The sequence below is a fragment of the Miscanthus floridulus genome, chromosome 16, assembly GCF_019320115.1.
Source record: "Miscanthus floridulus cultivar M001 chromosome 16, ASM1932011v1, whole genome shotgun sequence".
In the NCBI taxonomy this organism is placed as follows: Eukaryota; Viridiplantae; Streptophyta; class Magnoliopsida; order Poales; family Poaceae; genus Miscanthus; species Miscanthus floridulus.
In genome coordinates, this window is record NC_089595.1 from 38,894,657 (window position 1) to 38,915,552 (window position 20,896).

At 49.4% G+C, this 20,896-nt stretch overlaps 1 protein-coding gene across 1 annotated transcript; it reads left to right on the forward strand.

Annotated features, from left to right (window-relative positions):
* Nucleotides 1–1,012: 1,012 nt before the first annotated feature.
* LOC136510598 (uncharacterized) lies at nt 1,013–20,359 on the forward strand. The gene is made up of 12 exons (XM_066504999.1): nt 1,013–2,039; nt 3,192–3,307; nt 3,926–4,134; nt 5,615–5,731; nt 5,832–5,960; nt 6,046–6,171; nt 6,681–6,736; nt 6,831–6,930; nt 7,474–7,591; nt 18,974–19,180; nt 19,267–19,579; nt 20,248–20,359. Exons 1-12 carry the CDS (start codon nt 1,183–1,185, stop codon nt 20,357–20,359), a joined length of 2,460 nt encoding a protein of 819 aa, XP_066361096.1. The 5' UTR covers nt 1,013–1,182.
* Nucleotides 20,360–20,896: the final 537 nt, after the last annotated feature.

Here is a 20,896-nt window from a genome sequence, read left to right on the forward strand (position 1 = left end):
CCGAACTGAAGAGAAGGTTGGCGGCGGTGCCCTGTAGCTCGTCGTGCGCTGCCGCCAGCCGACTAGTGGATAGGGCCGAGCGCCGCTGGCCGGGGAAGAGGGCCGAGCGCCGCAAGTAGAGGAGCTACAACCATGCTGCCCGCGCCGCCCGCGCCCGTTGGACGGATTCGTGAGGAAGTGCCTTACCGCTCCGCTTGCCCTCACTGTGCCACGCGCCGCTGCCGTGGTGAGGTGACCGAGTTCCTATGGTCGGGGAAGGGGGCCGAGTGCTGCTGGTGGAGGAGCTGTGCCCGTGCCGCCGCGCCGTACGCGGCACATCGCCCGTGCCGCCTTGCACTTGCTGGCCACGCCCGCGCCCGTCGGTCAGAGACGTGAGAAAGAGCCACGACGCCTTGCCCTTGCTGCCTCTGCCGTCGGGATGCCGCGCCGCCTCTGCCGCCGTGACGCCGCTATGCTGGGAAGGTGGCCTCACGGAGCAAACGGCGCTGGCGTTCTCCGGATGCTGGCAGCTGCCGCGGCTCGCCGCCGTCGCTCCGTGTCGTGAGTTAGAGCCGTGCCGGTATCGATGGGTCCTTGCTGCCGTTGGGCCGATGAACCGCGAGGAGGTGGAGGCGGCGTCGTCGCACCTCGAGGCAGAGGAGGCGGTGTCACTGAGGAGGAGATCGTGAGAGGGATTGTTGTTTCCTTTTCTATGGTGCTGACGCATCGCGGTGGAAGCGGGCGGGCAACGCAGGGACCGCGCGGATTGTTTCGTCTGCCAGTGAACAATTAGTCTATAAACTTTTTAATTGTATATATAGAGACTTATGTATAAATACGAACTTTTATAACCGTACCGAGGAAAAAGCCTCCGTAAACACAGTCTCCAGCTTCCATTTCCATAAATCGAAACGCCGCCCTCATCGTGCGCATGTCTCTCTGCCCCGGTGGCCCCACCCCCCACCGAACAAATGCCCACCTACTATCTCGAATCTTAAAGCAAAACCGACGGCCCCCGCTGCCATCCCCAATTCGCTAACGGAAGAGAAGAGTGGAAAGCAAACAAGCCCCAGCGGAGCGGAGGCCGAACCATCACCAAACCCGAGCCCCGACCTCCCACCTCGCCGTCGCCGGCGATCAGCCGCCGCCGCCGCACTAATCCCTGCCTTGTCCTTATCACAAACCCGCGGCGCTGGAGCTCTGATGCTTCCCACCCCATGGCCTTCCACATTCCCTTCCCCCGCCACTGGCTTCCTTCTCCTCCTCCTTGCCCTCCTCGCCGTCGCATCGGGGGCCCCAGGCCCTAGTCTAGGAGGTTTCGATCGGGGGGAGCCCCCCGGCGCGGACGAATACTCGATCCTTACGTTCCACGACTACACGCCGCCCCCGCCCCCCGCGCTGCCGCCACCGCCGGCGGCCCCGGCGGCGACCTGCGCCGGGGACCTCCGCGGCGTGGGAGACCTTGACACCCAGTGCGTGGTCCATGAGTCGGTGAAGCTGGGAGGCGGGGTGTTCATCAGCGGCAGCGGCAGCCTCGTAATCCTCGACGGCGTCGCGGTCACCTGCGAGCGGCCCGGGTGCGTCGTCTCTGCCAACCTCTCCGGTGATCTCCTACTCGGGAACAGGGCCCGCGTCGTGGCCGGGTGGGTCTCCCTCGCAGCGGCCAACATCACGCTCGGCGACGACGCAGCTATCGACACCACCGCGCTCGGCGGTGACCCGCCCGACCAGACCAGTGGTGTACCCACCGGGACGTATGGGGATGGCGGTGGACATGGCGGCCGTGGCGCCAGCTGCTTTGTTAAGAAGGGGCAGGCGCAGGAGGACTCATGGGGCGGTGATTCCTACGCTTGGTCTGCACTGAAGACTCCAAATAACTATGGGAGCAAAGGGGGATCCACTACCGTCGAGAAGGACTATGGTGGTGGGGGTGGCGGTGTCGTGTGGTTATTCGCTGACGAGATTGTGATGAATGGAACAGTTCTTGCTGATGGTGGAGACGGTGGCACCAAGGGTGGGGGTGGCTCTGGGGGGAGCATCTATCTGAAGGCTTCCACAATGTGGGTATATATTGCATTGGTTTCATGGCACATTTCTCACTTCTTATTACTTCCTACTACTAGTTCCTATTCCGTTTTGAGCTGTTAACTAGACATTTGAGCTAGTTGATTTGATGGAAGAATGAAATGTCATTGCAATGAAAAATGAAGAGAGCTATACTAGGTTCTGTCCTTTCTGGGCTCAATCGGGATTTCAAGCAGAGACAGTTTGTGTAAAGCTGTATAACATATCGTTTGCAGTGTGGTCATTTAGTACAAATACATAAAGGAAACTTGCTTGAGGTTTTTGGATGGTAAAGATTTGAAGTTTATGTTCTGCTTACAGTACTTCATTGATAAACATAAGTAGCATATGGAATATCATGTTTTCGTAGTGAAAATAAACAATCTCACATTGTGTTTTTTCTAGTGGCACAGTTAGACTGATTTTATAATGCTGATAATTCATAAACTTGACTCAGATTTAAACTCAGCATGCACTCAAAAACAATGCATGGCAATGGGTGCTATACAAGTAGTGCTGAATCAAGACATGACCACCATTTGTTTGTCATCATCATATAAATAATAGCCACTGTACTCCCATCAGTTGAATTGTTTGGTGTGCTGAAGGTAGTCGCACCTTTTTTTGAGTAATTATTTGGCAATGTAACATGGTCATGACTAAGTTGATGTTAACCCTAAGTACTTTTTAGGAAATCAGAGGTAGCTTGACATGAATGAAACAATTGATACACTAGAGAACAGTGAGCTAGTCTGCTGACAACCTAATCTTCTAGTACATTGTTGATAGTAAGTAGAGGCCCAATACATTTGTATCTCTGTATCAGGTCTGGTATAGCAACAAAATTGCTTTTCTGGTTGAAATAGAAGGGGTAGAATGATAATTTGAGTCAGTTTATGATGGATGGAGAATTAGTGTTGTTGCAATCCTTTTTTCGACATTTCTTCCCTTGCAGTTTGACATTTGAACTCATGTCCTTCCATAGCCTGAATGTTTCTACGTTCTGATGTAGACTTCTTTTCTGGTTCTTATTATTAAAATGATATGCGGTTCACCTGTGTATCTTGACAAGGAATCTATTTTTGGTTAAATTCATTTCCTAAAGATTGTACATAGTCTCTCCCTTTCTGATACCTTATTTGAACCAGGCGAGGAGGTGGCAAAATAAGTGCTTGTGGAGGCAATGGTTTAGCTGGTGGAGGTGGAGGACGTGTTTCCATCGATGTTTTCAGTAGGCATGATGATGCACAAATTTTTGTTCATGGTAATTTACCTGGTTTTCTTTTGCGTCAGTGACTGCATATTTTTCAAATGGGTTACCTGTGTTTAGTTCGAAGGGTGGGCCTGGTGCAAGCGGTAGAGTCTTACCGTCTGTGACCGGAAGGTCCCGGGTTCGAGTCGCGGTCTCCTCACATTGCACAGGCGAGGGTAAGGCTTGCCACTAACACCCTTCCTCAGACCCCGCATAGAGCGGGAGCTCTCTGCACTGGGTACGGTTACCTGTGTTTAGTTCATTGTAGTGAAGTTATTGACCCATTTATCTGCTACTGCTCTCCTTACCTCATACATTCTTACTTCCGATCTATTATTCTATATACAAGGTCTATTAATTCATGAGATTGTGCTAAGTATCTTTAGTCCGGTATACCTATAGTAGCTGGTTGATGGACAGTACAGGGTCTGTTCAAGCTTCTTGACCTAATAATTTGAGTGTTTAATTTTTCCCTTTTTTCGTGATCTACTATTACTGTTATTATGGTTACCAATAACACCCTTTTACTTTTCTTATCCTCCTTTTTGGTGGCTCTTGTTGGGTTTCATCAGTAGCCAATACCAAGTTTTTTTTTTGGGACTAATAGGCTTTGTTGTTGTTCGTGTACAGGGGGGAAGAGTTCAGGATGCTCAGACAATGCTGGAGCAGCTGGAACACTTTATGAAGCAGTACCTAAGAGTATTACTGTTAGCAACAATAACTTGAGCACACAAACTGATACAGTTTTTCTAGATCCCCCATATGAGCCACTCTGGACAAATGTTTTTATCAGAAATCGTGCCAAAGTTTCTCTTCCCTTACGCTGGAGCCGTATTCAGGTCTGTGGCTGAATTCTTTATTGATAGTGTAGCCATACAATTTTGTTTCAAGCATTGCACTTGTTTTGTTTTCTGGAGATGAACTCACAGAAAAGTCACAAAATATTTTTTTCAGGAAGGTGTTAGCTTTGTTTCTCTTTGTGTCTTTCTTACATAGATAGGGGGAGTGCTGTTATTCTGGGGCTTGTCTGTACTTTCTGTTAACATTTTAGGCCATAGCCATACATAGACCCTCCAGTCACAAATCACAAAAAAATGGCATGCTAGGCATGCACATTATCCCCCCAAAACCCATAACTCTGATCATTGTTTTCTACTAAAATATATGTTTAGAACAAAAGAAAAGAATGATATTTTGAGAGTCTTTTGTGAGACTTACAAAATCTATAAGATATAGTTATATACCATTTTCATTTGACAGATCTAAATACATATTAGGCTCCGTTTGGATGTTGGCAATGGAATTGGGTCAACGGAATTGAGTTTCCAAATCAATGAGACGCTGGAATGGTATTCGACTGTGGTTCCGTTTCCACGCGTTTGGGTGTATGTAAATTGTTCCTTGGAAATCAGAACCCACATCCGTCCCTCTTCTTCCCCTTGGCCGGCGAGGCCCTCCACACCCCGGAGACCCCGCCCGCTCCACGCACCAGCAACCCCGCACTATTCTGCTCTGGCGACCCCGCCCCTGTTCTGCGCACCGGCCACCCGCTGCATGTGCAGGTGACCCTGACCCCTCCACGCGTCGGTCCTCCACCCGCGGCGCACGACGGCGACCCCGCCCTGCTCCGCACTGGTGACCTCCATGGCAGCGAGGGCGGAGGGGAGGTGCTCGCCTTCCTTCTGGGGTAACCAACCTGGGAGGACACCGGTGGCGGTGCGCGGAGACGGGGCACGAGCTGCTGGAGCGGGAGAAGGAGCCGGTGCCGGAGTGAGAGCGGGAGAAGCTGCTGGTCCTGCGCCTGCCGCCTCGCGCGCAAGAAGCCACCGCTCAACAATTCTAGCCAAAACCAAGCCTCACAGGTCCGTATTAGTGGCTGCTTGTTTTGTGTGCCGAGAATACCGTTTAGAATTGGGAGTCAAATTCCAAGATCCAATTCCAAAACATCCAAACCCGTGGTATTGAAGATATACGATTCCAATTCCTCAATTCCTTGCTGAATGCCAACATCCAAACGGGGTGTTAAGATATTGTAGGTCAAACTTTTGACTGCATGCTCTCCAAAGGGTCACTTTTTGTGGCTGGAGGGACTAGGGAGTACATCTGCATGAGTTAGTGCTGCATATATAACAGGTAGATAATGCACATTGTCATTGCCAGCTGGTGTGCTTGCTTTTTTTTGAGATCGATAGAGTACTACCAGTTGTTAGTGTGGTATAAGTAGTCTGAAATTAATTCTGAATCTGTAGATTTTTAGTTTATTTCACTAAAAGTTTCCTCCCTTCTACTATCATTTTCTTAAATGCTTCCTATTTTCAGGCTCAAGGACAGATTCTTTTAGCTGGTGCTACTCTAACTTTTGGCCTGACACATTATCCATATTCAGAATTTGAGCTGTTGGCTGAGGAACTTCTTATGAGTGATTCCACAATCAAGGTTCTTTTTTGCTTTTGATTTCCTGTCATTTTCTGCACTTTTGGCTATATAACATTTTGTATGTTGTATGGATACCACTCCTTTTTTCAATCAAATTCAGGTCTTTGGTGCTTTACGAATGTCGGTAAAGATGCTCCTTATGTGGAACTCAAGAATGACTATTGATGGTGGCCGAGAATTAGGTGTGGGGACTTCATTATTAGAAGGTAGCAATTTGATAGTTCTGAAGGTATGTAGACAACTGTAACGCATGCTACATCCTTTTTCTGTCCGCCTTTACTCTACATGATATTTTTTTTCACATGCTTTTTCAGGAAGCGTCTGTGATACATTCAAATGCTAATCTAGGGATTCATGGTCAAGGAGTTCTAAATTTATCTGGTCAAGGAGATACAATAGAGGCACAGCGCCTTATTTTATCACTGTTTTACAACATATTGGTACATCAAAATGCTTTTCTGTTTTGTTTGTCCACAATCCATGTGAAATTATTCTATCTGTATCGTATTGCATGCCTGTTGTGCCTTTCTTAGCACATTCCTATTGGTTGCGGACAGGTTGGACAATCTTTTATATCTTAAATTCCCAAATAAAATTAGGCCTGTTATTTGGAACTTGATCACTCGTTGGCATTTTTTTACAGGATTTGGCTGTTTTGTTTTTATTCTTTGCTCTGCTATTTACTTCTCTAAGTTAAGATGCTGAATTTAGATGGTTCAAAGTTTAAAAGCCTCTTGAGATGATCATGTTGCTTTCCATAACTGAAGCAATCAAAATTCTATTTCTTGCTTTCCTTGGAGGCTGCGTGCTAGTATAGCCATAATATGGGAAATATGTTGTGATAGGTCTTTGACTGGTCCAGTTCAATATTTCATTGTTGCAGTTAGACTGATATTTTTAGCCATTCGAAGAACATTATAATAATTGATAAGTAATTCTTTTCTTTCAGGTTGGACCTGGAGCTGTTCTAAGGGGCCCACTTATAAATGGAAGTCGTGACGAGATGTAACTTATCACCTTCAGATTTTGTGTTAAATACTCTCTTTTTTATTGTTTTTCTCATTGGTGAATGATTAATGAGATTTTGTGGCAACACCAGGGCCCCAAAACTGAACTGTGAAGATGAGAGTTGCCCTATGGAAATCTTTCATCCACCTGAGGATTGCAACTTGAACTCTTCATTGTCTTTTACTTTACAGGTGTACTATTAATTCTCCTAAGTTAGTAAATTTCCTCATGTTGTGATATTCTATCTATTTCTTTTAAAATAAAATGCATTTGCAGTGCTTAAACTTGTCCCATGATGTCGTCTAGGTCTCTAAACTTGACAGGCAAGTTCATGTTGATTAGGAAGATTTTGACCTTGAGTGCTTCATTAACAAGTTTAGGGACTCAAATATACATTTTAAAGCCTAATTTGACAGCGCTCTCAGCTCCACATAACATCATGAGTTTGTTTGCTAAAAAATAGAGTGATTCAAATCTCTGTTTTTTCATGTAAAATGAAAACAAACATGGTTTGCCCAAACACCCTCGATGCTCCCCGGCTAAAGCTCCATGGATTCTTGGAGCTAGTTCAGCTTCAATAATTGTTGGAGCTGAAGCTCTGCCAAACAGGGGGTTTAGGGACTTAGATGGCACCATGCAATAAGTTCAATTTGCTGGTACATTTTGCTCTGTATATTATTACCTTGATTACCTTTTAGTTTTACTTGTAACCCATGGTGGCTTTTGTAATGCAGATATGCCGCGTTGAAGATATTGATGTTTCTGGCCTTGTGCAAGGAACTGTCATTAATTTTAACAGAGCGAGAAGTATCACTGTGCAGACTTCTGGGACCATAAGTGCAACTGGACTAGGTATGATCATTTCTTTTTACGGAAGAACTGTGAGGGAGGTCCTCACAGCAATAAGATAAATTTAAATAACCCAAAAGAGGGAGGAGAGCACATACAAAAAGGAAAGTAAGACGAGGAAAGAAGAAAGTTTACTATCATGTTTTGAGGCCACTGGCCACAAGCCGCATGGCAGTTCTGTTATAGACAAGTTTTGGAATAGTCCCATTATCAGATTTCAGTTACTTGGTCAGGGTATCACAGTCTGCTTACTTATTTTAGTTTTGACTTTTGAGTCTGTACTGCTGAACTACGGGCCTTGAATTGGAGGATGCATATCTATTCTCTTTGAACTTTGTTATGCTATATCTAATTAGATTAGGCACTTTGAGTAACTACATTGGCTGGCCTTTTAAACCTCAGACCAATAAAATATCTTAAAATTCTTAAGGTTGTACGAAACTGTCCTTTTTTTTTGCTTGTATTGCTTTCAGTTTACTGAATGGAACATTGATTATTTGGTTAATACTTCATAAATTTGTATCAAAGTATGCATGATCCAAAATTTACAGCAATGCACTGTAATATTTCCACTGATCTCATTGTTAATGTGTTCGTTTTTTGTAGTCTTGTAAGGTTTTAAAGATTTTCATTCATACAAATTTATTGCTATGAATAACACTTATATTGAATTGTACCGGGGGGGGGGGGGGGGGGGGGGAGCGGCCATTTAAACGGGATAAATGGCCGATTAAATGGTATTAAAATGGGATAAACGACAGAGTCTACAGTCACATTTGAAAAAAAATTCTGTGTCGTACATACAAAATCTCGGAAATATAGTGCCACCTAGACAAATTTCCCTTTTCTTTTTGTTAATGTGTCTGTTTTCGCTAATCTTGTAGCTTTAAAGAGTTTGGTGATACTATTGCTGATTATATTGCTGTGAGTAGTGACTGCATTGAAAGGTAACTCCATGGGGAAAATACATAGCGACACTAGGAATAGGGAAGGGCTCTAATGGGAAGGGGGAAGTGACTCCTTAATGTATGTATTCCCATCAACAACATCAAAGCTAAGTCCCAAACAAGTTGGGGTAGGCTAGAGTTGAAACCCAGCAGAAGCAATCAAGGTTCAGGCACGTGAATAGTTGTTTTCCAAGCACTCCTATCTAAGGCTAAGTCTTTGGGTATATTCCATCCTTTCAAGTCTCCTTTTATTACTTCTACCCAAGTCAACTTCGATCTTCCTCTGCCTCTTTTCACGTTACTATCCTGGCTTAGGATTCCACTACGCACCGGTGCCTCTGGAGGTCTTCGTTGGACATGTCCAAACCATCTCAACCGGTGTTGGGCAAGCTTTTCTTCAATTGGTGCTACCCATAATCTATCACGTATATCATCGTTCCGAACTCGATCCCTTCTTGTATGACCGCAAATCCAACGCAACATACGCATTTCCGCGACACTTATCTGTTGAACATGTCGTCTTTTCGTAGGCTAACATTCTGCACCATACAACATAGCAGGTCTAATCGCCGTCCTATAAAATTTGCCTTTTAGCTTCTGTGGTACCATTTTGTCACATAGGACACCAGATGCTTGGCGCCACTTCATCCACACTGCTTTGATTCTATGGCTAACATCTTCATCAATATCCCTATCTCTCTGTAGCATTGATCATAAATATCGAAAGGTATCCTTCCTAGACATTACTTGACCATCCAAACTAGCTTCCTCCTCCTGAGTAGTAGTGCCGAAATCACATCTCATATACTTAGTTTTAGTTCTACTGAGTCTAAAACCTTTGGACTCCAAAGTCTCCCGCCATAACTCCAGTTTCTGATTCAATCTTGTCCGGCTTTCATCAACTAGCACTACATCGTCCGCGAAAAGCATACACGAAGGGATGTCCCCTTGTATGTCTCTTGTGACCTCATCCATCACTAAGGCAAACAGATAAGGGCTCAAAGCTGACCGTTGATGTAGTCCTATCCTAATCGGGAAGTCATCCATGTCTCCATCACTTGTTCGAACACTAGTCACAAAATTGTTGTACATGTCCTTAATGAGCCTGACGTATTTCGTTGGGACTTTATGTTTGTCCAAAACCCACCACACAACATTCCTTGGTATTTTATCATAAGCCTTCTCCAAGTCAATAAAAATCATGTGTAGATCCTTCTTCTCTCTATACCGCTCCATAACTTGTCTTATTAAGAAAATGGCTTTCATGGTTGATCTTCCGGGTATGAAACCAAATTGGTTCATAGAGACCCACGTTATTGCTCTCAAGCGATGTTCGATAACTCTCTCTCATAGCTTTAAGTTTGGGACTTAAAGGCTTTGTTGTTGTTGTTGTCGGTACCAATATACTTTTCCTTTACTCGTCAGGCATCTTGTTCGATCGAAAAATATGGTTGACCAGCTTGGTTAGCCATACTATAGATATGTCCCCGAGGCATATCCACACCTCGATTGAGATACCATCCGGTCCCATCGCCTTACCTCCTTTCATCATTTTCAACGCCTCTCTGACCTCATATTCTTGGATTCTCCGCACAAAGCGCCTATTGGTGTCATCAAAAGAGTCATTCAACTGAAAGGTTGTGTCCGTATTCTCACCATTGAACAATTTGTCAAAATACTCTTGCCATCGATGTCGGATCTCATCCTCCTTCACCAAGAGATGCTCCGTTTCATCCTTAATGCACTTAACTTGGTTGAAGTCCCTTGTCTCTCTCATGAACCCTAGTCATCCTATAAATGTTTTTCTCTCATTCCTTCGTACTCAAATGTTGGTAAAGATCCTCGTACGCTCTACTCTTTGCCACACTTACAGCTCGCTTTGCAGTCTTCTTTGTCACCTTGTACTTCTCTATGCTGTCCACACTCTTGTCATGGTACAAGCGTCTATAGCATTCTTTCTTCTCCTTACTAGCCCTTTGGACTTCCTCGTTTTACCACCAAGTATCTTTAGCCTCGCCTCCACTTCCTTTGGTTACTCCACACACCTCTGATGCCACCTTCCGAATGTTGGATGACATCTTCTCCCACATGTTTATGTCCTCTTCTTCCTTCCAAGAGTCCTCTTTGATTACTCTTTCCCTGAATACCTCTGACGTCTTCCCTTTTAGTTTTCACCACCTTGTTCTTTCAATCTTAGCTTGTTTATCCCTATGGGCACGCACCTGAAAACGAAAGTCTGCCACCAAAAGCTTATGTTGAGAAACAACATACTCCCCTGATATCACCTTGCAACCCAAGCATGCTCGTTTGTTCTTTCTTCTTGCGAGGACAAAGTCAATCTGGCTAGAGTGTTGTCCGCTACTGAAGGTCACTAGATGAGATTCTCTCTTTCTAAAGAAAGTGTTGGTTATCATCAGGTCAAAAGCTACCGCGAAGTCCAGAACTTCCTCTCCCTCCTGTTTCCTACTACCATACGCAAAACCTCCATAAACTGCCTCGAAACCTACGCTTGTAGTACCTACATGCCCATTAAGATCTCCTATAAAAAGCTTCTCACTACTAGGTACAGCTCTAATCAGGCCATCTAAGTCTTCCTAGAACTGTCTCTTAGCACTCTCGTCGAGGCCTACTTGGGGGGCATACGCACTAATTACATTCAAGACATATCACTAACGACAAGCTTGACTAAGATAATCCTATCTCCTTGCTTTCTCACTCCCACCACACCATTCTTGAGGCTCTTATCAATCAAAACTCCTACTCCATTTCTATTCGCGACTGTCCCTGTGTACCAAAACTTGAAACCTATATTGTCCACCTCCTTCGCCTTTTGACCCTTCCATTTAGTCTCTTGAACGCATAATATATTTACACGCCTCTGATGGATAAGTCTCATGTGTAGCTGGTCTTTGTGGGGCTATGATGCTCACATGGTCATGGTCCTTGTGGCTGTTTTTCTGTTTTTAGGACAGCATCTTAGACTAGAGGACAGCATCTTAGAGGACAGCATCTTAGCTAGGACAGCATATTAGCATCTTAGACTAGCATCTTAAACTAGCATCTTGGCATATGCTTGGCTGGCTAGCAGCCTATAAATATGTAACCCCAACCCCTTGGGTGGGTATGGCATTTGTGTGAGCTTGTGTGAGAAATAGACAAGAAAATTGCTCCAACTCCTAGTGTCATCCTCTCTCGATGAGAGTAAGAATTCTCCTACTGCCAAGAGTGAGAATTCAGCGACTAACAACTGGTATCAGAGCCGTATTATCCTGTAGCCTGAGCATCTCTTGCTCATCTTCTCTCCCAGCCCCACAACAGCCCCAGTTGTTGGCAGCAGCAGCTCCTCCGGCCGCTCCTGTTCACTCCTCTCCCAGCTCGTCTGAAGCAGCCCTCTCCCCATGCAGCAGCCCCCCGGTAGCGCGTCATGTCCGCAGAGCAGTCTCAGCGCTCGGTCGCCTCGAGCACGCAGCGTCGGCAGGAGGCCGAACTTGCCGCGGCAGAGGAACGCGAGCGAGCGGCGGCAGAGACCGCTGCGGCGGCGGCAAGGGCGTCGAGGCTAGCAGCGGCGGAGCTGGCAGCAGCCAGAGCGGAGGCGGAAGCAGCGGCGGCGGCGAATGCAGCGCGTGCGGCGGCGGCGGAGGTCGAGGCTCTGCGCGGCAGCATCGGCAGCTCCATTTCCGCTGACGACACCGCCGACGCGGACCTCGAGCTGCTAGAGAGGGAGGCAGCGCGAGCGCGGGCGGCGCAGTGGACAGCCGCGCACGTCCACGAGCGTGGCGGCAGCCCAGACAGGCGCGGACGCGCTGGCGGCGCTCCTGGAGGAGGCGCGCACGGCGGTGGCGCTCCTGGGGCAGCCGCGCACGCCCACGAGCGCGGCGGCAGCCCAGACAGGCGCGGACGCGCCGGTGGCGCTCCTGGAGGAGGCGCGCACGGCAACGGTGGCGGACGGGTCAATGGAGAGCGCGGCCTTCACAGGCAGCGTGGCTCTCTCTCCCCGGATCGGTACCGACGGGTCGATGGAGAGCGCGGCCTTCACAGGCAGCATGACTCTCTCCCCGGATCGGTACCGTGGTTACCACGGGCTCCAGGCTGTTGTCAGGGACGTCGGTCCCGGCGGTGGGTGGCCTACCCTCACCAAGACCAACTACGTCGAGTGGGCTGCGGTGATGAGGGTAAAGCTCCAGGTGCGGCACATGTGGGAGGCAGTCCGGTACGGCGACGTCGACTACGACCTAGATCGACGGGCGCTGGATGCTCTCATCGCTGCAGTCCCGCCCGAGATGCAGTTCTCGCTTACCAGCAAGCGGACTGCCAAGGAGGCTTGGGACGCCATCGCTGCGGCACGCATCGGCAGCGACCGCGCCTGTAAGTCCACACTGCAGGCACTTCGCAAGGAGTGGGAGAACCTGGCCTTCAAGCCAGGTGAGGACGTTGATGACTTTGCTCTCCGTCTCAACACTCTGTTGCAGAAGATGGTGCAGTTCGGCGACGACACCTACGGTGAGGAGAGAGCTGTCGAAAAGCTCTTCCGCTGCGTCCCCGAGAAGTACAAGCAGATGGCTCGCTCGATCGAGTCGCTGCTGGATCTCTCCACGATGTCGATCGAGGAGGCGATAGGTCGCCTCAAGGTCGTCGATAGTGATGAGCCACAGTCCCTCTCGGGGCCCATCACCACTGGCGGGAAGCTCCTTCTCACTCGGGAGCAGTGGCTTGCCAGCCAGGGTGACCGGAGGAAGGGGGAGCCTTCTTCCGCGACAGGCGGCCGCAAGCGTGGCAAGCCGCGCAAGGCGCGCAGAGACGCCCAGGCCGGGGCGCGAGGACGTGCCGAGGGTGATGTCCGCGGAGGCGCCCAGGGCGGCGCCGCCGGCAGGCACAAGCCGGCACGAGACGACACCTGCCGCAACTGCGGCCAGCTTGGCCATTGGGCCAAGGACTGTCGACAGCCACGACGCGGCCAGGCCCACGTCGCACAGGCGGAGGAGGAGCCGGCTCTGTTCATGGCACATGCCAGCATCGAGCTACCTCCAGCGGCACCGGCCGCAGCGGCTCTCCTCCACCTTGACGAGCCAAAAGCACACGCCCTCCTCGGCGACAGCTCCGGCAACGACAAGACTGACGGGTGGTGCCTCGACACCGGCGCCACCCATCACATGACCGGTCGACGGGAGTTCTTCACCGAGCTTGACTCTAGCGTCCGAGGCTCCGTCAAGTTTGGGGATGCCTCTGGCGTGGAGATCAAGGGCGTCGGCTCCATCATCTTCACCGCCGTGTCTGGTGAGCACAGGCTGCTCACCGGAGTCTACTACATCCCCGCGTTGAGGAACTCCATCATCAGCTTGGGACAGCTGGATGAGAACGGTTCGCGCGTGGTGGTTGAGGACGGAGTCATGAGGATTTGGGATCGTCGCCGTCGCCTTCTTGCCAAGGTATCCAGAAGCGCAAATCGACTCTACGTCCTTAACGTGCAGGTGGCACAACCCCTCTGTCTCGCTGCTCGTCGGGACGACGAGGCGTGGCAGTGGCACGAGCGTTTCGGGCACCTTCACTTTGAGGCCCTGAAGCGGCTCAGTGCCACGGAGATGGTGCGAGGCCTGCCGTGCCTCGACCATGTGGAGCAGCTCTGCGACGTCTGCGTGTTGACGAAGCAGAGGCGACTCCCCTTTCCCCAGCGGGCGAGCTTTCGAGCCAAGGAGAGGCTCGAGCTCGTGCACGGGGACTTGTGTGGCCCGGTGACACCGGCCACACCGGGAGGACGACGCTACTTCCTGCTGCTCGTCGACGACCTCTCCCGCTACATGTGGGTGATGGTCCTCGGCAGCAAGGGAGAGGCTGCGGACGCCATCAGACGCGCGCAGGCTGCTGCGGAGGCGGAGTGCGGCCGCAAGCTGCGCGTGCTGCGCACCGACAACGGCGGCGAATTCACGGCGGCTGAATTCGCGTCGTACTGCGCTGACGAGGGCATTCAGCGCCACTACTCCGCGCCGTACAGCCCGCAGCAGAACGGCGTCGTCGAGCGGCGCAACCAGACGGTTGTGGGGATGGCTCGGGCCCTCCTCAAGCAGAGGGGGATGCCGGCTATCTTCTGGGGAGAGGCGGTGGTGACGGCCGTCTACATCCTCAACCGCTCGCCTACCAAGGCGCTCGACGGCAGGACGCCGTACGAGGCTTGGCATGGGCGCAAGCCGGCGGTCTCCCACTTGCGGGTCTTCGGCTGCCTCGCATTCGCCAAGGAGCTTGGCCACATCAGCAAGCTCGACGACAGGAGCACTCCGGGAGTGTTCATCGGCTACGCGGAGGGCTCGAAGGCCTACCGCATCCTCGACCCGAAGACACAGCGTGTGCGCACGGCGCGCGACGTTGTGTTCGACGAAGGGCGAGGATGGGCGTGGGACAAGGCAGTGGACGACGGCTCAGCTCCGACGTACGACGACTTCACTGTCGAGTACGTCCACTTCGAGGGAACTGGGGGAGTAGGCAGTTCTTCTTCGGCAAGCGCGTCTACCCCAGTCTCCGAGCCTCCACCGACCCCGGCACCTGCTACTCCGACAGCACCACGCTCTCCAGCCAGGACCTCGGCTGCGATGAGCTCTTCGCCGGCTCCACCACAGCCGGCAACGCCACGCACTCCAGCACCGACAGGCACCACTCCGGGCACGTCTACTCCACCACCAGCTCGTGTCGAGCACGGCCCGGTTGAGCTCGCTACTCCGCTCTCTCACGACGAGGAGCGCGTCGACGCGTACCACGACGGTGAGCCGTTGCGGTACCGTACGGTGGAGAACCTTCTCGGCGACCAGCCGGTGCCGGGACTGGTGCCTCACGACCTGGAGGACCTGGAGGCGCAGTTGCACCTTGCGTGTGACGACAGCGAGCCTCGGTCGTTCGCAGAGGCCGAGAGACACGCGGCATGGCGCGCCGCGATGCAGTTGGAGATGGATGCGGTTGAGAAGAACCGCACCTGGGAGCTTGCTGCCCTTCCTCGTGGTCATCGCGCGATCACCCTTAAGTGGGTGTACAAGCTGAAGAGGGATGAAGCCGGTGCCATCGTCAAGCACAAGGCTCGCTTGGTGGCACGAGGTTTCGTGCAGCAGGAGGGGGTCGACTTCGACGACGCCTTTGCTCCCGTGGCACGGATGGAGTCCGTGCGACTCCTCCTTGCGCTAGCTGCCCAGGAGGGCTGGCGTGTTCATCACATGGACGTCAAGTCGGCGTTCCTTAACGGCGACTTGAAGGAGGAGGTCTACGTGCACCAGCCGCCGGGATTTGCGATCGCCGGCAAGGAGGGCAAGGTGCTCCGCCTGCGCAAGGCCCTCTATGGCTTACGGCAGGCACCGAGGGCGTGGAATGCCAAGCTGGATTCCACGCTAAAGGGGATGGGCTTCGAGCAAAGCCCGCACGAGGCGGCCATCTACCGACGGGGCAATGGAGGTAATGCCCTGCTGGTGGGTGTCTACGTCGACGACTTGGTGATCACCGGCACCAAGGATGCGGAGGTGGCGGCATTCAAGGAAGAGATGAAGGCCACCTTCCAGATGAGTGACCTGGGGCCTCTCTCCTTCTACCTGGGAATCGAGGTACACCAGGATGACTCTGGGATCACGCTTCGACAGACCGCCTACGCCAAGCGCGTCGTTGAGCTAGCTGGGCTCACCGACTGCAACCCAGCTCTCACTCCGATGGAGGAGAGGCTGAAGCTGAGCCGCGACAGCACGACGGAGGAGGTGGACGCTACGCAGTACCGGCGTCTTGTGGGGAGCCTTCGCTACCTCGCCCACACACGGCCGGACTTGGCATTCTCCGTCGGCTACGTTAGTCGGTTCATGCAGCGACCGACGACGGAGCACCAGCAGGCTGTGAAGAGGATCATCCGCTACGTTGCGGGGACTCTCGACCACGGCCTCTACTACCCGAGGTGCCCTGGGGCGGCACACTTCGTCGGGTACAGCGACAGCGACCACGCCGGCGACATCGACACCAGCAAGAGCACGAGCGGGATCCTCTTCTTCCTCGGCAAGTGCCTCGTTAGCTGGCAGTCGGTCAAGCAGCAGGTGGTGGCCCTGTCCAGCTGCGAGGCCGAGTACATAGCGGCCTCCACCGCTTCGACTCAGGCGCTCTGGCTCGCTCGACTGCTTGGTGATCTCCTCGGCAGAGACACTAGAGCGGTGGAGCTCAGGGTGGACAGCAAGTCCGCTCTGGCCCTGGCAAAGAACCCCGTGTTCCACGAACGCAGCAAGCACATCCGGGTGAGGTACCACTTCATCAGAGGCTGTTTGGAGGAAGGGAGCATCAAGGCGAGCTACATCAACACCAAGGACCAGCTTGCGGACCTGCTCACCAAGCCCCTTGGGAGGATCAAGTTCCTTGAGCTCTGCTCCAGGACCGGGATGGTTCAACTCTCCCACAAGACGACGCACAAGACTTAGGGGGAGAATGATGGATAAGTCTCATGTGTAGCTGGTCTTTGTGGGGCTATGATGCTCACATGGTCATGGTCCTTGTGGCTGTTTTTCTGTTTTTAGGACAGCATCTTAGACTAGAGGACAGCATCTTAGAGGACAGCATCTTAGACTAGAGGACAGCATCTTAGCTAGGACAGCATATTAGCATCTTAGACTAGCATCTTAAACTAGCATCTTGGCATATGCTTGGCTGGCTAGCAGCCTATAAATATGTAACCCCAACCCCTTGGGTGGGTATGGCATTTGTGTGAGCTTGTGTGAGAAATAGACAAGAAAATTGCCCCAACTCCTAGTGTCATCCTCTCTCGATGAGAGTAAGAATTCTCCTACTGCCAAGAGTGAGAATTCAGCGACTAACAGCCTCCTAGTCACGGTATCAACTAATTCTCTTAACTTACCTGTAAGCGACCCTACATTTCAAATACCTAAACAGATCCTAGTTGGTTCGACTAGCTTCCTTACCCTTCGCACCCGTCGACTTAGATGTTAAGACCTTTGCTCATTTTTCACTACATCCGGGCGCCGATGTAGCGCGCCACTAAGGAAGCGATGACCCGATCCTTGCCCACTTGACACCATGCCCAGATCGCGACACGGCGCGCCACCAAGGGGGTGCTGACCCGGCCCTTGCCCATTTAACACCATACCCAGGTTCCGATATGGCGCGTCGCTAAGAGGGTTACGTCCCAACGGTTTTCTTTCGGGTTTCATCTCCATTAGAATGGCTAGATTTAACGTTGGCTCGCCACGCCTATCACAACCCTCATCCTTTACCAGGGCTTGAGACTTGCTATGTTGAGACAACATAGGCGGAGTTAATGTATGTATTCCCAAAGTAAAAAAATATATATATATGTAGTAGATCTTCCATGATAGCTACCTTACACCATTGCTCTGTTAAAAAAAAATCTCTTGCAACTGATAATCATGACCTGTTTATTGTTTTGCTCTGGGACGATAATGTTGTAGCAACAAATATATCTTATAATAGGCTGCCTTTCAAAAATATATCTTATAGAATGTTCCAAATGTTTAGTGTAAAAAATTAAGGATATAAGGATATTTGGCAGCAATACCATAAATATTGTTCTTATTTTGCTACTATTACTAATCTACCTTTCTTATACTGTTATACATAATTTAAATAATCTTTTTTGTGGCCCTTGGTGGTGGTGGTGCATACAAATAGCTTAGTTCATGCTTTTCTCTCTCATTCCATGGATTCAAAGCATTCAATTCTCAGTTTTTTTTTTCCGCTGGACAAAGACACGTCCAAGCTTTTGATAACTATATATTTGCGAACTATAGTAAATGTCAACAAAACTACCAATATTTTGGGCTAATAGTCACAGACCTAAGACAGTTTGTGTCCATTTTCCAAATCCAAATACACCAGGCCACCTCTATTTTGAGTTGGCTTCTCACAAAACTACTACTTCATGACTACTATTCCTCATTCATGGCCAGTCTGGCGTATTCGCTAAATTTGTCATGCTAGGCATGAATTTGTTAGGTTTGTGAATTTTCTTTCTTTTTTTTTTCTCGAACACGCAGATAACCCTTGAGAAGAAACAGTTACGTGCGCACCCTTGACAAGAAACAGAAAATGACCACAACAAGAGTGAACTCCCAAACACTACTCATTAGGGCTAGGGCAGTATGAAATTGACTCCAAATAACTAACCTTGATTTGCGGTTGTCTGATTTGAGACAAGCTGGCTTAATTCTCTATCAGTTGGCCGTGAGGGGTATTTCTCTATCAGTTGGCCATGAGGGGTATAGTGAAAAATATATATTTTATTTGAAACGGTATAATGAATAAATAATCCAGATTGAACAACCACATGTATTTGAAATCATACTGGTTGGTTTATTGGAATTTAATGCATACATGTACTGTTTTTTGGAGATTCTTTTTCTTTATTATTGACACAACTTTTGCTAGCTATTATACAATTTTAAGTTTCTTCTGTTTGCAGGTTGCCGAGGTGGAATTGGGCAAGGAAAAATGTTAAGCAGTGGGCTTAGTGGTGGAGGTGGGCATGGTGGTAAAGGGGGCGATGGCATTTATAATGGTGGTCATGCAGAGGGTGGATCTGCATATGGTCATGCTGATTTACCATGTGAACTTGGCAGTGGCAGTGGTAATGTCAGTGGATCTTCGACTGCTGGTGGTGGTATAATAGGTATCAAATATTGTATATGTATCGATGTTGCCCTCTGTTCAGTCATTGTTCCTCTTTAACAGCATTGTCCTTGTGCAAATTTTTAGTGATGGGTTCTTACGAACAATCTCTGCCAAACCTCTCCCTTTCTGGCTCAATTGAGGCAAATGGTGGTAATTTTACTGGTTTGATATCTCATGCCACAATTGGAGGACCTGGTGGTGGTTCTGGTGGTACAATTCTTCTTTTTGTGAGGACTTTACTCCTAAAGAAGGACTCTGTACTTTCTAGTGTTGGGGGAGTTGGAAGCAATGGCAGTGGTGGAGGTGGAGGGGGTCGGATTCACTTCCACTGGTCCGATATTCCCACTGGAGATGATTATATTCCTTTTGCAACCGTTAAAGGAACAATACTTGCAAGGTTTGTTTTAATTCTAATGCTTCTTGTCAGGCTGTTAGCTCTTCTCCTTTTGTTTTACAAGTTTTGAATTATGTTAAAGGCCTGTTTTTGGTGTGCGTCGTGTCTGCATGATTGTTTAGTTTTAATCCTACATGGAAATATTCAGGTTGGAACAGTACTGGCGTCTTTCATATGTATGGCACTTTTAGTATGGTTTCAATATTTATATGGTCATGAGCTAGTATTATTCACTTTTAACATAACTTTCGGTCACCTTTGGTTTGTTAGTACCAGTTGCTTTCTCCTGTTACTGCCTTTTTCACCCCTTCCACATTTTAGTATTTGCCTTTTTATCATTTCTGTTTTGGACATTTGGGTTCTATGAACTTTTTGAGTCTCTGCATTCATTGACTCCAGTTGAGAGGCTGCCTGCTCGGGCTTGAACTGGGGTGCTTGTAGGTCATGTGAGTACCTTCCAGGATTTGGTTCTCCTCTACGTTAAGACAGCCAGGGAGATGTCTTCTCCCAATGGTCAAGCTTTTTGAACCTGAACTTTTATTGTATTTGTTGTTGGATGATGCAATATGCATTGAGTGCTTTCAAACCTTATTCTTTTGGGGTGGGGGTGGGGTGTTAATGCGTAGGAAATTGCTAAATCTCTGAGCTAACCACATTTGTTTCTGCTACAGAGGAGGAGTCAGTGAAGGGCAAGGTTTCTCTGGTGAGAATGGAACCATCACAGGAAAGGATTGCCCAAAAGGTCTTTATGGAACGTTTTGCAAGGTAACTTGTGAGACATGAGATGTGCTGCCTTAACTCTTTTGGGCCACATCACATAATGTGTTACCTGTTTTAATTTTGTTGTGTATTGAGGACGCAATTTAATGTAGTAGCTAACTTTTGGAATGGCCACAGTTTAGCAGCGACCTATTTGGTAGCTTAATAGGTTATTGTTATTATTAGTATCTCTCTTTGTTTTTACTGTTCCTTTGTGACTCTTGTTGGGTTTCATCTCTACCCCAAATGGTCTTGTTGACTAAAACACGCTTCTAGAAATGATGGGTTAGAAACTAGAAAGAGGAGGATATGCCCACTAAGGTGCACACAATCACACCCGCTGACAAAACCCCCCTGGTGATTCTGCCCGAATCGCCCGATGGCTACACCCGCGGGTGTGCTTGTGCGCAACCACTGACAAAACAAAAAATTCCCCCGCTAACAACACGAACCCCCCGGACAATTCTACCCAAATTGCTCGGGGCTCGAGGGCTACACCCATGGGTGCACTCGCACGCACCCGCTGTCAAGTCAAAAATCCCCTAGACGATTCTACCCGAA

Excerpts from the sequence above, each read along its gene's own strand:
- LOC136510598 (XM_066504999.1), top strand. The coding sequence starts at position 1,183 with ATGCTTCCCACCCCATGGCCTTCCACATTCCCTTCCCCCGCCACTGGC. Across the intron at positions 6,172-6,680 it reads CACTGTTTTACAACATATTG|GTTGGACCTGGAGCTGTTCT; the intron begins GTACATCAAAAT and ends CTTTTCTTTCAG. Across the intron at positions 19,181-19,266 it reads TGCTGGTGGTGGTATAATAG|TGATGGGTTCTTACGAACAA; the intron begins GTATCAAATATT and ends GCAAATTTTTAG.